This window comes from Budorcas taxicolor, chromosome 22 (genome assembly GCF_023091745.1).
Source record: "Budorcas taxicolor isolate Tak-1 chromosome 22, Takin1.1, whole genome shotgun sequence".
Taxonomy (NCBI): Eukaryota; Metazoa; Chordata; class Mammalia; order Artiodactyla; family Bovidae; genus Budorcas; species Budorcas taxicolor.
In genome coordinates, this window is record NC_068931.1 from 61,077,665 (window position 1) to 61,095,053 (window position 17,389).

Genomic DNA, 17,389 nt, shown 5'->3' on the forward strand with positions numbered 1-17,389 from the left:
ATGAAAATTCTCTGTCTTGAAGGATCAGTGTCCAATTTCAGACGGTTTGGCAGCTCTGCCTGGCGGGATGGTGTCTGAGCTTCTCTCCTTCCCAGCTTGCAGCGTGATCTGTGCAGTGCATCAACGTCTGCATCCCTCTCACTGTGTTTCCTTGAGGCAGTCTTTAAAATGGCACAGAAGCCTAATCGTCATGAGATGCAGTTTAAGCTTTAATTTTTATTTTCCCTTTTTTAATCATAAAAAACTCTGCCACTAAAATCTGATTGTACTGCATGAAGTTTTTATAAATTTGCATCATCAGTAATCAGATATATATATAAATATATATGTAAGCATATATTTATATATACATGTATATTTTATTTATGGTATGATGTTTACTTTTCTGGCTGATTTTAAGTTTTTTATATATAAAAATATTTTTATACTTATAATTTCATGAAGAATTGATCATTTATCTTTGTTTACTTATTTGTATCATATTTTGTTTTACTGGAAAATTTACCATTTTTAATATACCAGAGTTGTATTCCTTCAAAATTAAATTGGTAAATAATGAGGTTTATCTTGCCTTTCTTTGAAACTAATCCCAGGGCATAAAAGCACAAAACTTTTATTTGATTTTATCCTTTGATATTGGATTACTTGTATTTAATATTTTACCCTAGTTCCATAAATTTATATTTTTTAAAAAGTCTTATGCTTTAAGAATTAATATTTTTGTTTTTTCTTATTTCTCAAGTTTTTTGTGTTCTTTTATCAGTGTAAGCCTTTTCATTGATATGTGACTACAATTAAAATGTCCATTTGTATGATTGATCATAGCAATATCCTAGATAATTTTAAAAATAAAGCATTAAAAACAGAGTATAAGGTTTGACTAAATAATGTATATTCATGGTTTAACATCTTTTGAATATGAAAAGATGTACAATAAGAGCTTTTACTCCCCTGTCCCTGAGCTGTCATCTCACATGCAGTAAATTTTAGTAAATCCTTTGCCCATTTTTTAAGTGGATTGTTTGTTTTTTGAATTGTAAGAGTTCTTAACAATTCTGGATATTAAACTCTGACCTCATATATGATTTGCAAGTATTTTTTCCGTCCTGTAGTTGATGTTGTCCTTAAATGGACAGATGTTTTTCATTTCTGTGAAATCTGATTTCTCTATTTTTTTCTTTTGTTGCTCATGTTTTTGGTATCCGTCTAAGAATCCATTGCCAAAGCTGAAGTCAGAAAGATTTACCCCTATGTTTTCTTCTAATAGTTCTATACCTTTAGCTCTTATTTAGGTGATTGATCCATGTCTTTGTTTTGTTTTTTGTTAATACATGGAGTGAGGCAGGAGTTCAGAACTGTATTCTGTTCATGAAGTTACCCAGGTGTCCCAGCACCGTTTGTTGAAGAGACAGTTGTTTCTTTATTGAATGGTCACGGCACCTTTGTCAAAAATCAGTTTGATGTGGATGCTGGATTCATTTCTACACTTTCAGTTCTGTCCCATGGGTCTTTCTGTTTATCTGTGTGCCTGTTCCGCTCTGTTCTGATTACTGTAGCTCTACAGTAAGTTTTGAAGTTAGAAAGCATGAGTCTTCCAGATTTGTTCTCTTGACAGTATCGGTCAGCCATTTAGGGTCCCTCTTGGTTCCACATAATGGGATGCTCAGTTTTGGTCTCTGCCATAAAAGTCATTTCAATTTTGATAGGAATTGCACTGAATCTGTGGATCACTTTGAGGAATATTGACATTCAAACAGTATTAACTCTTGTATTTTATGAACAGGAAATTCTTCAGAGTATTTGCACACAGAATCTGTTAAGAATTGTTCCTCCTTTTCTGTTCTTTCAAAGAGTTGAGTACGATCAGTATTAATAATTCTTTAAATGTGTTTTAGAATTCACAAGCAAAGTCATCTGATCCTAGAGGTTTTTTAATTATTGATTCAGTCTATTTGCCTGTTATAGGTCTGTTTTGATTTTCTGTTTCTTCTTGTATCAGTTTTGGTCATTATGTGATTCTAGGAGTTAGTTCATTTATTGATTATCTAACTTGTTGGTGGACCATTGTTTATGGTATTCACTTATAATCCTTTTGAATTTTTTAAGTTTGTTACTAATGGCCTTTCCTTTATTTCTGATTCCAGTTATTTGCATCTTCTCTATTTTTCTCTTAGTCAGTCAAGGTAAAAATTGTCAATTGTATTGATCTTTTCAAAGAGCCAACTTCTGATGTTGTTGATTCTGGTTTTTTTGGTTCCATATTTCACTTACCCCTGCTGTAATCTTTATTATTTTCTTCTTTCTGCTGGCCTTGAGTTTAGTTTCCTTTTTGTGGCAAGGCTGTTGAATTGGAATCTCGTTTTGTTAATGCAGGTGATTGTGGCTATAGGTCTCCCTCTGTGTTCTGCTTATGCTGCGTCTCACATGCTTTGGTATGTTCTGTTTTTCATTTATCTCAAAGTATGTTAATTTTCTTAGTGATTTCTTTGACCCATTGGTTGTTTTAGAGTGTGTTGTGTGAAATGGATATCATTAAAGCTATAAAAAGAACAAAGATAAAGGAGAGCACCAATTCCCTAAAAGCCTTAAAAATTAGCTAGTACCTCTGAAGGCTTGTTCATTTTCTAAGAAACCAAACTTTACTCTTTTATATTACGATTTGTGGTTGCGCTATGGTAAACTTTTAACTGAAGAGCAACGACATAATTCATGATTGTGTGAGTGTAGTGGAGCGGTACAAGCAGAGGAAAGTGAACCGTAAGTTGCACAGGTTGGGTCCACCTTCTGCACGCATGCTATGTTTGTGTGTGTGTGTCTTGTAATTTTCAGAGTAAATCACATGTTCTTTAGCAGTATCAGAGTTTAAAAGTCACTCAAGTATTTCAGTTAAGCTTCCTAAAGGCTGAGACCTGGGAATTGTAGGTGTTAATAATTCTAAGAATAGGTATTTTAGCAGCCCTTGAAGTATAAAACTTTTCCAGAGGTGAGTAATCTTGTCTTTTCCTTATATAAGTCTTTGTAATGTTTTTTTTCCTCTATGTGTTACTACCAACATCATGACAAATTTCAACTGAAAATCCAAATCAAAGGGTGTATACTTATCAGTATTTGAATTTAAATTGTAATTCATTATTGCTTAATTCCTAGGCAAAAGACTAGATGAAAAAAATTTAGTAACAGCCATCAAATTTTTTCAAAGCTTAGATTATAGGAAATATTTTCAGTGGAATAGTAAAGACAAGTGGTGACCTATAATTAATTGGACTGATATCACCTTTCTAGAATTGTAGAGTTTTGCTTCCTGACCTGAAGTACTCAAGCATTCCCTCATTGGTATCTGATCCAAGCGCAATGCTTCCTTTTGTGTTTTAGAGTCCTTTCAGATCTCGGAGTCATTATCATATCAACATTCCCGTACTTTTTTAAATTTTAAATTGTGCCTGATCTCATTTCCTACTTCATTTCTTTTCCCTTTAACATCTGATCACTCACATTGTTTTACATCCTGTTCAGGTACTATTTTTTCTACTGTTTTTGTAGTCTGAACACATACTAATCTTTAAAGACGAAGAAAGTCAAGTAAAAGTATTCATTAAATCAAATGTAATCATCTCTGAAGACATTTACTACCTTGAAAATGATTTCTTTATTATCATTAGAATTTATTTTGTTTTACTTATAAAACTGAAAGAAAAATACTAGAAACCTTTGTTGTTTAATTATGTACAAAATTTCATAGGAAGGGTGGGAGGTCCTTCATATGGAAAGAACTAGTGTTGTCAAAATGGCAGAAGTCAAACCAGTTGAAGCAAAACTCATTTACTTGAGTAAAGTGCAGATTACTGAGTCTTTTAGATTAATGAATTCTAAAGGCCTTAGAAATATCTTTCCTAGTGTCCGTGGTAAGAAACTACGGGAATACCTTCTGTAATAGGATTACTACACTGATTTCCTCTCTAATGATCAGTAGAAGGTCAGTTTTATATTTCACTTCAGTACACTGATAAAGCATGTTTGAAAATATTTAAAATGTCTGTTGCCTTGAAATATGGACCCAGTAACGTTTTTAGGCGGGGTAGGCAAGGGATTCCTTTTATATATCATGTTTATCAAAGCTTTATTATTTTGCCATGGTTATTATTCAAAGACATTTTTAAACCCACTGTCACATTTTCTTCTGAAAATCCAGACACCAGTTTTTAAATATTTTATTTAGAATTATAAGGAAACTATTTTAAACACTAGATTTCTTCAGTTGGAGATGATGATACCAGTGGGAAAATATTGATTTAAATCTATACATTTATGCGCACCCTTGACCCTTCCTTGAACAGTGCACAGATTTTGTGTGCTGACTGCTGCACAGGTCACTATCCAAGTATAACTTGACATTCAGCCGACCACAGATGCGTGTAGTCATGTAGTACATGTTTAAGGGGTAAAACCTGCACGTAAGTGGGCTTCCCTGGTAGCTCAGCTGGTAAAGAATCCGCCTGCAGTGAAGGAGACCCTGGTTCAATTCCTGGATTGGGAAGGTCCCCTGAAGAAGGGATAGGCTATGCACTCCAGTATTTCCTGGTGGCTCAGACAGAGAAGAATCCGCCTGCAATGCAGGAGACCTGGGTTTGATCCCTGGGTTGGGAAGATCCCTTGGAGGAGAGCATGGCAACTCACTCCAGTATTCTTACCTGGAGAATTCCCATGGACAAGGGAGCCTGGCGGGCTATAGCCTATGGGGTTGCAAAGAGTCGGACACAACTGAGCTACTAAGCACACACACACTTCATGTAAGTGAGCCCACAGCACAGTTCAGACCTGTGTTGTTTAAGGGTCAGCTGTAGTGTGAAAATCCTAAGGAGTCTTGTGGATAGACTAGTACATCAGAGGCTTGAAAAAGGTGAATTTACAAGAAGTAAGATATGCAGCACAGCAGATAATGTACTTACAGAATTCATTATTTGAAAAGTGGTATGAATAGAAGTTGTGATTCAATGAACGATAGAGGAAGAGGAAATTAGGGCATTTGAAGCTGGTCATAACTTAGCAATAAAAGTCCTGATGGCTGTGTCACAAACAGACTACAGCTTCCACTTTTTCCTGCCGTCACCTTCTGGACCTCTTCTCAGCTCAGCAATGCTCAGGAAGAGGAAGCCATCTGGCACACTTTATAACTGCCGTTGCCATCAAGGTGCCAGGATGTAACCAGTTCTCCGTGGCTTAGAGTATCAACCAAAGTGTATTGGCACTGACTTCCCACGTTTGCTATGTTAGCCAGCAAGAAATAAAAACAGGTGGCAGTAAATTATTACTAACTGTGATTGAGAAAAGTGAACGAATGTTTCTCTAAAGTCCTAAATTCACAAAATTTTAGAGTTCAAGGAGACAAGGATTGACAAATTGTTTTTTTCCTTTCCTATGTGCCCGTTTGGATTGGTCGGTAATGGCTGCTGTGTTGAGAAGGGTTTTGAGGCCAGCTTTGATCTCAGAAAGGAAAATTAACCATCTCATTAGCAATAGATAAGAAAATGACAAAATATATGTATTTTTTATTTCTGTACTCAGCTTAATTCCTGTATGTTTCCGTTGAGGAAACAAAAACTCAGAGAGGTTTACAGGTTTCATTGGGTTCTTTGGTACTTAGGAGTTTTGAGACAGGAGCTCTTCAAACTCTTGAGTTTAGCGTTCTTGGTTTGGCACATTCGTAGCTACATTCCAGTTAAAAGATTCATTAGAGTAACCTATAACATAAAATTCCTCTTTGATTAAGAATCACTAAGCCTCATGGTTTAAAAAAAAGAAAAAAGAAAAAGAAAATGTAAGGCACAAAAAGTAAACAGTAACACAGTTATTTTGGTATGCCTGTTTTTGAGATAAAGAAACTATTACTCTGTACTTTAAACATGTGGGTGTATGCATGTACTTGCAGTTAGAGCAGATATCTTATCTACACTTCATAACTTTATTTCTTTAAAGAGTAACGCAATAGGAAGAGAGTAGAGTGAGATAGTTTAAGAGTGAATATTTGGAGATAATTGGGAAGTAGGAAGAAGGGTTAGGAGAAAGCAAGAAAACCCATGGGAGAGAAAGAAAACCCATGGGACATGAGGGAAAAGTATAAAGTTAAATATTTAGGGCCTTTTTGATTTTTCAGGCATTAAAATATTTTCTCTTTTTGTTAGTACTTTCTAGAATAACTACCTTTTCATCCTTAAACTTTTACTCTCAGTGGAATATGCTTAAGTGTCATCCTGATCCTCTCATTAGTATCACTGGCCCTTAGCAATCTCAGTGGGAGTCTCTAAGGATCCTTGGTACTATTGGTCCTCACCCATCAAGCCTCATAGTAAGCATATTTGGAAAACATCAAAATACAGCGACCCATGCATATACTGGTCCATCCCCAGTGCATAACCATTTCCCCACTTTTCAGTCACTCACTCAGCTAAAACCTTCAGAGGCACCTGAATAGAAAGATGGCAGAATACATGTTTTACATTTAAATTTGTTTTTGCTTCTCAGATTTGTTTTTCCTCTTATCTACATCTTTGTGCTTTGAATTTAGATTTATACCGAGTAATTATAATTTTAACACAATATATGTAAGACATTAGAAATAATGGAAAGGACTTCTAGTCACGCCTTAGTTTCAGACTCAACTCCTCTAAAAGCATATCATCCGTTTCTAAGGGACCATCTTCAGAATAACGTAGACTCTTCTTTAAAGTGTCATGCATTCAGTTCAGTTCAGTTCAGTCGCTCAGTCGTGTCCGACTCTTTGTGACCCCATGAATCACAGCACACCAGGCCTCCCTGTCCATCACCAACTCCCGGAGTTCACTCAGACTCACGTCCATCGAGTCAGTGATGCCATCCAGCCGTGCATGAGTACATAGTGATTAATTCCTATTTTAAATCTGCCAATAGTTTTTGGTGGGTAGGGAGGTAGATGGGAAAAATAAATGAGAATAATCATTCTACCCTTTTTTATTATATCATAGTGATTTATTTAAAATATCTGCAAAATAACTTAGAGGATTTCTCTCCAAAAATACTTTATCACTTTTGAACTTTTATTTCATTAGATTTTCAAATCTACTTCAAAAGTGAAAAACATTAATATCTTTTAAATGTATTTTAGAATTTTACCTCAGTTTAATTAAAATGTGAAAAAACTTTAATTTTCAAATACTTTGTAAAAGAGAAACAAACTTTTATCTGTTTCCTTGAAAATACTAAATTTACTTCTGTATGTTGAAAGTGGAACAAAATATTATTTAAAATTTTCATTTCAAAATAGAACATTTCCACAGATGCTTTTACGGAGAGCATTCAACACCTGTGAAGATGGTCTTTTTAATCAGCCACTAGGTCAGGTGCTAAGGGCATAAAGTTGCTGATTATTTCTGGTCCTGCTGTGCCTGTGGAAGTATGAAGGGTCATCTTTATTTTCTGTTTTTCATTTAGGTTTTAAAATGTAGTTAACTTCTGCAAGTTTTTATTTAAAAGCACTTTCAAAGTTTAAACTACGACATCAGCTTCTAGTAAGATAACATGTTGCTTAGTGTAAGAGGTAGTAGACCCTTGGGAAGTATGGGATGAGCGAACAAGGTTGGTTCAGTCGCAAGTTACTCATTCCATCGTGATGTGCACCATCACTCCATAATGGTGTTTTTCTCTTGAATTATCAGCCTTACAAAATAAAACTGTGCTCCTCTCTGTGTTGAGGTTTATTTCATTCAAAACTTCCATTTATGAATACTTTGGGGGGAAAAGAATACTCTGCAGTGCGTTTTTACTCTGGCCTTTTCCGCCTCCGTGTCTGTCTAGGAGCTGATCCCCCTCATCTTGTGCACAGCCTGTCTGCACCCCGAGCCCAAGGAGAGGGACCAGCTTCTCCACATACTCTTCAATCTGATCAAGAGGCCCGACGACGAGCAGAGGTGACTATGGCTGCTTCTCTGGGAAATCGACACAGTGCTGCCTTGCTCTCTATTGCTTTGGCGTCAGGATTGCCTTTCTAACCTAAATGCCATCTCTCCTCTCTAAGGTCTCTCTTACTAAGGGAAGCACTGGCCTTGCTCACAGCGCCCAACCGTGCTCTCCTTGCCAGTCCAGCACTCACGTTGCACTGCTGCGCTTCCGTGTTAGTCATCTCTGGACTGCTGATTGTTCCATAAGTCTTTGCTTTTATCTTTCACATTTGATTTCCAAGAACTCCTAAATGTTTCCCTTTCCCCCCCACAGATGAACTAGATACAGCATGGCCTCTTAATAGCTATGCTTTACCAGAAATGAAATATCTAACATAGGGATGTCTGCATCACCAAGCTGTCTATAAAGCAGTTTCTGTGTGGCTAGAGGGATGTAGTGTTTCGGTTAGTCCTGATTCAAACACCCGCAATCAAATGCCTGAGTGGAGAAATGAGTCGTACTTGGGGGTGGTGAGAGGCATGAGAAGGTGGGGCAGGGGGACAAGACACATACCCGAGAGACTTCTGGAAGAAAGGGGAGTGGGTTTTTTGCTCAGGCAACCGTGATAGGTGTCTCCCCAGAAAGTAGACTTTAAAATACTAGGAGAAGCTGTGCAAGTGTGAGCGTGAGCAGAGTACCCTGGGGGAGGGTAGGCAGACTAAGCACCAGCTGGACAGGACTGAGCTGCTGAAATGTCTCCACGTTGTGATTTTCCAGCTTAATAAGCAGGCAATTTTTGCTTATACTTTGACAAAACAGAATTGTACATTAAGATTAGGCAACTTGATATCATTTTAGCTCTTGTTTTACTGACTATTACAGTTTTTACCTCTTCTGAGAATGGTGGGAAATCATAAAGTGAACCATATGACGAATCAAGCCCGAAATTTTAAACACAAGGAATCTCTCCACCGTGAGAATAAAAAGTCATGTAGACTTTTAAACTGTGAACATGTCTTTCCTACCCTTATTAAAATATACCTGAGCAAGCAGAGAGACATGTTTTTTTCAGGATCTAGTCAAGATTAATCTACATGAAAGGAAATTCAATCAGGTTCCATTCATTGCAAACTGAAATTTTCCAAGGACAAGTTGATGGTGCTGTCTATGGGGTTGCACAGAGTCGGACACGACTGAAGTGACTTAGCAGCAGCAGCAGCAGCATATAGGAAAATTAATATTTTATCTTCTCCTTGAAAATACTATTCCCTATCTTGGAAACTTAATTAATAATTAAATACTACTTATTACATTGTCATTTTTAGAATGCAAGGCAAAAATCTCTCAATTTACCTAGCCTGTTTTTACAGACTCTGCATGTAAAGCTAGCAGCTGCCACCTGGTGGCCAAAAGTGCCTATCAGCCTGACTTCAGGTCAAGACACATCAGGATTTAAACACGTGTGTTCACAGCTGATCTTCCACTTTTTGGAAATAAAGTTATTTATTTAAATAAGCTAAACTGTTGACTATATTTGATATGAATAAAAAAAGCAAAATTTTTAAATTAGCATAAGTTTGACATATAATCAGTTATTACTTTTCATTTTCTTTACTTACTGAATCACAAGGACTGTCCAGTTTTATGCTCAGCTATATTGCATTTTTGGTAACTCTTTGCTAGCAGCCATAACTAACCCCATATTTCCACCTGTTGTGTCAGTTCAGTTGCTCAGTCTTGTCCAACTCTTTGCGACCCCATGGACTGCAGCGCACCAGGCCTCCCTGTCCATCACCAACTCCTGGAGTTTACCAAAACTCATGTCCATCGAGTCGGTGATGCCATCCAACCATCTCATCTTCTGTCGTCCCATTCTCCCATCTTCAATCTTTCCCAGCATGAAGGTCTTTTCCAGTGAGTCAGTTCTTTCCATCAGGTGGCCAAAGTATTGGAACTATAGTCTGTGGAATTTCTCCAGGCCAGAATACTGGAATGGGTAGCCTTTCCCTTCTCCAGGGGATCTTCCCAACCCAAAGATCGAACCCAGGTCTCCTGCATTGCAGGCGGATTCTTTACCAGCTGAGCCACAAGGGAAGCCCATTGTGTCAAATAACAATCAAATAATTTCACAAGTAGGAACAGTATTTGATTTCCCGCAAGTAGAAACAGTATTTTTACTATCACAGGAGTCTGATTCGAATGCTATTAATAATCTGTAGCCATCTGATCTTTTCTGTTTTCAAGTATATTTCAAAACTGACCTACTTTTTAGAATTGTGACTCGATTCTGCTAGAAGTTTATTTTGAGGGCCTTAACATTTTTTTAACAAATTTGTACATGTTTAATACAGTGATGGTGACTCACAATTTAAAGTTATTTCACATGAATGTCTTATACAAGTGTATACTTCTTACATTTGTTCGAAATGCTTAAATTTCAACAGTTCATTTATTATAATTATCAAATATTTCTGAAACCTATGTGTGTGACTTCTCATTATTTTAACAGACTAGTAGGGGTTGAAATGATCAGAAATGAAGAAATTTTTAGTGGGAAGCCAAATGTCTGTCTTAAAGCCTAGGAATTTCCTTTTCCATTTTTCTTTTATTCACTTTCTTTGGCTTCCTAAAGTAGGAGCAAATAGAAAAGCTGAGAAACCGTCAGAGAAGACAATGACATAAGTATAAAGGGGAATCATGTAGGTAAAAGTTACAAGGAACGGGGAGAGGCTGCTGCCGCATGCCGTGAAGACACACGGCTCAGCATTGTCCTGCCGCCCACAGGCTTACTGTGTGTCACTGATCCCCCCAGCCTGAGAGAGCCGTTGTCGCTGACTTGGGCAGTCTAAGGAGAAACCTAAAGTCATGCTTCAGTTTTCAGTTAAATTGACATATTTTAAGAAACAGCAATGAGGAATTGCTTTTATAGTTGATATGAATTAAACTTTCTGTTTTGGTTTACCTTAAAGTTGGCTACATTGAAACATCTGTGGAAAACATGCTTTTTTTTCCATCAAGCTTTACTGGTTTTGAAGTCGTAGATAATCAGAAGTAAAAAAAAAATGAAAATTTAACATTCTGACTTTCAGAGTCATTTTAAATGTATCTTCATTCTGAAAAGTGAAAAATCTTTCAAAATTTTGTATTATAAATCTATCATAAAATGAAACTATCATATTAATTATTTATATATTGTTTTATAACAAATTACCCTAAAAGAAAGTGGTTTAAAGTAACACTTATATTATGATTTATGTGAGTCAGTCCATCCGGGTCTCTTATAAAGCTGTGGTCAAGGTGTTGTCTGTGGCTGGAGTCACCTCAGGGCCCATGGGGGAAGGATTTGCTTCTGAACTCATTCACGTGGTTGGTCATTGGCAGGATTCATCCTCTCACCACCTGAAACCGTTCCAGCGTGGTAGTGTCTTCAGAGCATGCCAGCTGAGAAGGCAGAAAAGACTGTCTCTCGAGGTGGCTGTCACAGGCCTTTGTAACCTGATCTCATAAGTGACATCCCATCACTGTGGCCATTATTCTGTTCATTAGGAGCAAATCCTCGGGTCCAGTCTACACTCCACAAGACGGGATTACACACAGGCATGAATATCAGGAGACAGACCTCATTAGGAGTCATGTCAGAAGCTGCCCACCTACCACAGTTATCTTGGGTTCAGTACCAAAAATTCTCACTTAAGCATCATCTCACTAATACAGTATCATAGTTATTAGTTACAGAAATCTGTCTGCTCAGTCGTGTCTGACTCTTTGTGACCCCATGGCCTGTAGCCTGCCAGGCTCCTCTGTCCATGGAATTTTCCAGGCAGGAATATTGGGCTGGGTTGCCATTTCCTCCTCCAGGGGACGTTCCCAACTCAGGGATCGAGCCCGTGTCATTGGGGTCTGCTGCATGGGCAGGTGGACTCTTCACCGCTGCTCCACCGGGGAAACTGGGCTATAGGAGTGCTGGGAAAATGGTCATAGATTGATTTAGTGACTGGAAGCTGAAGTTCATTAGAAATGGAAGCATTAAACATAATCTCACAATGTATTTATATGTGGGAAGTTAATTTAGGAATTCAGCTTTACAGCTGTAGAGAATCTCTTCACAACATCTCTCAAATGGTGTTGCCGTTGCTGGAAGGACTAGTCTTAAGAAACTCACTCCCTTGGGGCAGCCTATCTGTTGGGAAAAGTCAAATTTGATCATACAGAAATAATGGTACTCGATGGTGATTAGAGCTGGCTCTTCTTGACCCCCAGGCCTAGCTGTGCTTCCTAACGCGATGCTAGTCTGCGCTCGTGCATTTTGTCTTTCAGGCAGATGATACTGACGGGCTGTGTGGCATTTGCGCGTCATGTTGGACCCACGCGTGTTGAAGCTGAGCTTTTACCACAGTGTTGGGAACAGGTAAGTAGCTGTATTGGGTTTTCTCTAGCTGTTGTATTCTAGGTTATTGTAAATGCTCATATTATCTTTTTAAAATGCTACTAGGAAATATGTGGGATATAAATTATGCTAGTATTTCTGTTGCCCAGCCCGGTGATTTAACAGTGCTTAAGAAACGTCTGGGATATTTTGCTTTATTCTGAATCAAGTGAGCTACAAAATACAAAAAAATATATTAAAAAACTAATGAGTTCAGGGAAAGCAAGAGGCTCTGTGTATGTATAAGTAAGGAGGTGAATAATAGACGTTGTATCTGTATATACCGTATACTTGTATATGTTACACATACATACAGAATGTAAAGTGTAAACCTTTGATGTAAGAAGTCTGTATATTTATAATTCAGCTCACTATTTACTAATAACACTTTCGGTTTTATATTGAATATTCCTGTCTTCTCTAAAACTCAGGATCTTTGACTTTGTACACTTGACATTTAGGTCATTAAGTAACTCACTGTTCCATCCTCAAAAGATGAATTTCTTACTTAGGAAGACAGATTTCTTGGCCTTATTTATACCAGCTCTGTCACTTGTTCTTAAGAAAAAATATTACTCTCTGGAATATTGCTAAAGTATATGGTCTTTGAGAATTCTCTTCCCACTTTCTTCAGATATTCATTTTTTTCTTTAAAATTTAGTAGAGTCATCTCCTAATTTAGTAACCTAGAGACGTTGTTTGAAAGGGAACATTAAATGTGCTCACATCGTCTCTGACAGTCCCTTTGTCTCCTGTCGATTCTAGTGCGCAATAATCTAGGGTGAGACTCTAATCACTGAAAATGAAGTTGAGCTGAAAACAATATACACAACTTTGAATTTACAGTTCTCTACAGTTCTGTATATGTACATGTCTTTTTACATTGTTTTTCCATCTTCTTTTAAGCTTTATTGAGATTGTAATTCAGACAGCATACAGCTCACCTGTTTAAAGTCTACAGTTCAGTGGGTTTTAGTAGTCACAGAGATACACAGCCATCACTACAGTCAACTTTAGAACAGTTTTATCACCCGCAAAAGAAGCCCCAACCTCCTAAAGTGGTTCTTACATTTCAAGGTTGTTTTCGCTAGTCTGAGTCCCTTCAATTTCTGTATAAATTGTAAGATCAACAACAGGTCAATTTCTGCAAAGAAGCCAGCTGAAATTGTAAGGATTGCCTTGAATCTGTAGATCAATCTGGAGAGTGTTGCCATTCCAATGGTGAAGCTTTCAATCCATGAATTTAAGATGTCTTTCCATTTATTCTGGCAATGATGCATGAATGTCTTCACTGTAATCACCATGAAGAGTAAAATCCGAGCTTTTTACTCCACTGGTAAAGAAGTAATGAGGGAGACCTGGGCGCGATCCCTGGGTTGGGAAGACCCCCTGTTGGGAAGACAAGGTAAAGGCTACCCACTCTAGTATTCTGGCCTGGAGAGTTCCAGTCCATGGAGTCGCAAAGAGTCGGACACAACTGAGCGACTTTCACCTTACTTCTCCGTTTATTTAGGTCTTTTAAATTTCCTTTCAGTAATGTTTTATAGTCTTCAGAATATAATTTACATAAAGTTTATTCCTGAGCATTGTATCCTTTTTAATACTCTTGCATCAATAGAGTTTTCTGTATTTTTCTGGTTGTTGATTGAAAGCAGGCAGGAGCACAGTTGACTGTTGTGCACACATTTAATTCTGAGACTCATCCTGCTGGACTAAAGAGACGTGTAAGTTTATGGGTAACATATTATGACATTCAGACCATTTTGTCTTGAGGTTATTGTTCTTGGGTTAAGCCTAACTCGGAGATCTCAGTTACCAACGACTCCCCCGCCACCTCTTTCTTCTGTAACCCGAATAAACATGGACATCAGGGATCTGTCAGCTGCCTGCCTCCAGTTTGTTGCCCAGTAGATTGCTGCATAATTCCTTTTCTTAATTTTAGGCATCCAATACTTTAATGAATTATGTCACCTTTTCATATGGGAGTATGAGATCAGATATACTTCTTTTCCAGTCAAAGAAAGATTGATATTCTATGAAGAAGACATAGGGAATTAAACCCAGTATGTGTCCTTTTTTTTGTTTTTGTTATTTTTTGTTATGATTCAGTGTAGTTATTACAATAGTAAAACCCCATCATCTTGCATATGCAAGCAGGAATGAATTGACATCTGCTTACTTTAAAAACAAAGTCATAACACTGGTCAGGAGCTCTGGTTAAATCATTGATGATTTGCAACTTAATCCTTGAGGTAAAAACGAGGAATGATGGATCATTCCTGGTACATATTGTAGGCCATATCAGTAAATACCTAGAGGCTGGATTTTCCATATTGTAGGCCATGTCAGTAAATGCCTAGACGCTGTATTTTCCAAATTGTAGGCCATATCAGTAAATACCTAGACGCTGGATTTTCCATATTGTAGGTCATATCAGTAAATACCTAGATGCCGGATTTTCCATATTGGAGGCCATATCAGTAAATACCTAGACGCTGGATTTTCCAAATTGTAGGCCATACCAGTAAATACCTAGACGCTGGATTTTCCATATTGTAGGCCATACCAGTAAATACCTAGACGCTGGATTTTCCATATTGTAGCCCATATCAGTAAATACCTAGACGCTGGATTTTCCAAATTGTAGGCCATATCAGTAAATACCTAGACGCTGGATTTTCCAAATTGTAGGCCATATCAGTAAATATCTAGATGCTGGATTTTCCAAATTTGAAAATATAATAATGTTCCTAGGGAAGGAAAAGGTTGCTCCTGACATCCTGAGGAAAGCTTTCTTGGGCAAGCCCACAATCTCTAGACACCTTGCCATATTTTCATCTTTGCTTTATCCTCTTTCTCTTCAACAGATGACCCCTGTGATCTCATTTTTTAGGCTCTCTCTGAGTCCCTTAATCCTGATCCAGGTATAGGGATCCCCAGAGGTGGAAAGAAAGAAGCTTTATTGCATTCCTAACAAGATTTGTGGTGAAAATAATTCTCTTTTGGAGGAAGGGAGGGTATGTTGTTTATGTTTATTTATTTTTTACTCTAGATTAATCACAAATACCCAGAAAGAAGATTGCTTGTGGCAGAATCTTGTGGAGCGCTGGCACCTTACCTTCCTGTAAGAATTGTAATTTTTTCTTAAAAAAAAAACCTTTTCCTTCTTTTTTTTAGCAATAGAGAAACCTTTTTTTCAGGTGTCTTATTACACATTTTAATCCACATTGTGTCCTAACAAAGGAAGAAGATGAGCTGAATAAAGAAAGCTCACATTGATACCATGTGACATGGCAGACAGAGGGGAACATTAGCCATTGATTTTACATGAGTATAAATATATTAAACCTCATCAGGAATTCTCAAAGTTTGGTCTGAGGACCCTGGGGAGTTCCTTGATCCTTTCGAAGAGGTCCATGAGATGAAAATTACTCATAATAATATTAAAACGTTTCTGTCTTTTTCTCTGTGTTGACAGTTACACTGTTGGTGCAAGCACAAGTTGTAATGGGCAGCAGCGCCTGTGCGTCAGCGCTGATCAGAGCAGGGGCCCCCAGATAGATGGGCAGTGGCCGTACTCTTGGCCACAGTGCGCCCACAGGGAGGCAGCTGCACTCAGACATGCACTTGGTGAATCAGTGAAATTATTAATTCTGCTGAACTTTGACCCTGAGTGTGCCTCTTCTCTAATAGTCTGTATAATCAGCTGGAAGATCCTGATATTAAGCCCTTTTGCTGCATTCTGAACTATGGAGGCTCTTGCAGAGAGAAAGCACTCAGGTAGTTTGAGTTGTGAGCTGAACCACCTGCTTTGCTTGTGGACACCAATTTTCCTCAATAGATCACTGAAAAACAAGCTGTGGTTATTCGAACTTGGGTATGTGGCAGACATTTTCGTGAAGATAAGTGGCATGGAGCCTTGCTTCAAGGTAAACAAGTACAGTTTTCATTGCCAGTGATAATATTAGAACTTCTAATGAGAACAAGAATTTTAGAAAACTTGTATTCACCATTCAGAGCTTGACAGCTTCTATTCTTACCAGAAGAGGCTATGAAGATACTTCTCCCTTTCTCAGTTACACGTTTCTGTGAGGCCCGGTTTTCTTAAGTCCTCCCACCCAAGCAACAGAACACAGTTGAGTGCAGAGCAGATAAGAGGATCCTACCTGTCTTCTTTTGAGTCAGACATCACTGAGATTTGCAACACTATTCCTCACTAGTTTTTTTGATTATAGTTATTTCCATTCAAATTGTAATTTCATTAGTCATGTTAACCTTTAAGAAGTTTAGTTTTTAATGAGTTAATAATTTGAAATTTCTCATTTTTAATTTCTGATATGATAAGTGTCAGGATGATATTCCCCAGCCAAACAAAAGCTGTTTGAGGTGCTTGTTGGTTCCTAAATGACCGAGGGCCCCCGCCAGGAAGAAGACTGAGCACGCTGGCCTGCTGTGCTCTCTCAGGCGTCTCCCGATGGGTCCAGGGCTTGCAGGGGATGGAAGCAGGAGGCGACATCAAGAATTGCTTCACTGTGAACAACGGTCGCTTAAAGCAAAGCTTGACAAAGTACAGTCTGGAGACCAGATGGAGTCCGCAGCCTGTGTTTTAATAAAGCTTTATTGGCACGCAGCCACACGCTTTTCTCGTGTATGGTCTGTCTGCTTTCATGCGGCAGCAGCAGAGTTGAGCGGCTGCAGCAGAGACTTTTCGGCCCAGCTTGCTGACCCCTGCCCTGAAGGGTCATTTCTATAAGACAGCTCTTTAAAGGGAGTACAAAAATTGGAATTGTGCAACAGTACATAGGAGAAGGCAAGGCAACTCACTCCAGTACTCTTGCCTGGAAAATCCCATGGACAGAGGAGCCTGGTGGGCTGCCGCCTTTGGGGTCGTGCCGAGGCAGACACGACTGGAGCGGCGCAGCAGCAGCAGCAGCAGCAGCACAGGAGCTGTTTATGTTACATTTACCGTTGGCTCCCATTCTGTAGTGTGAGGGTGAGTGAAGACTGAGAACCCCAAGAGTCAGACGATCATCTTTTTAAAAAATAAAATTT

At 38.2% G+C, this 17,389-nt stretch overlaps 1 protein-coding gene and 1 non-coding gene across 2 annotated transcripts in view; both read left to right on the forward strand.

Annotated features, from left to right (window-relative positions):
- The window catches only part of RELCH (RAB11 binding and LisH domain, coiled-coil and HEAT repeat containing), a 106,534-nt gene that overhangs the window by 44,775 nt on the left and 44,370 nt on the right, over positions 1 to 17,389 (forward strand). The window contains exons 12-14 of the mRNA XM_052660270.1: positions 7,828 to 7,940; positions 12,229 to 12,319; positions 15,390 to 15,461. Coding sequence (XP_052516230.1) covers positions 7,828 to 7,940; positions 12,229 to 12,319; positions 15,390 to 15,461 — 276 coding nt within the window. The remainder of the gene's footprint in view (positions 1 to 7,827; positions 7,941 to 12,228; positions 12,320 to 15,389; positions 15,462 to 17,389) is intronic.
- LOC128067602 (small nucleolar RNA SNORD36) lies at positions 13,604 to 13,671 on the forward strand. Its single transcript, XR_008201412.1, has one exon. It is a non-coding gene; the product is annotated as a small nucleolar RNA SNORD36 (small nucleolar RNA).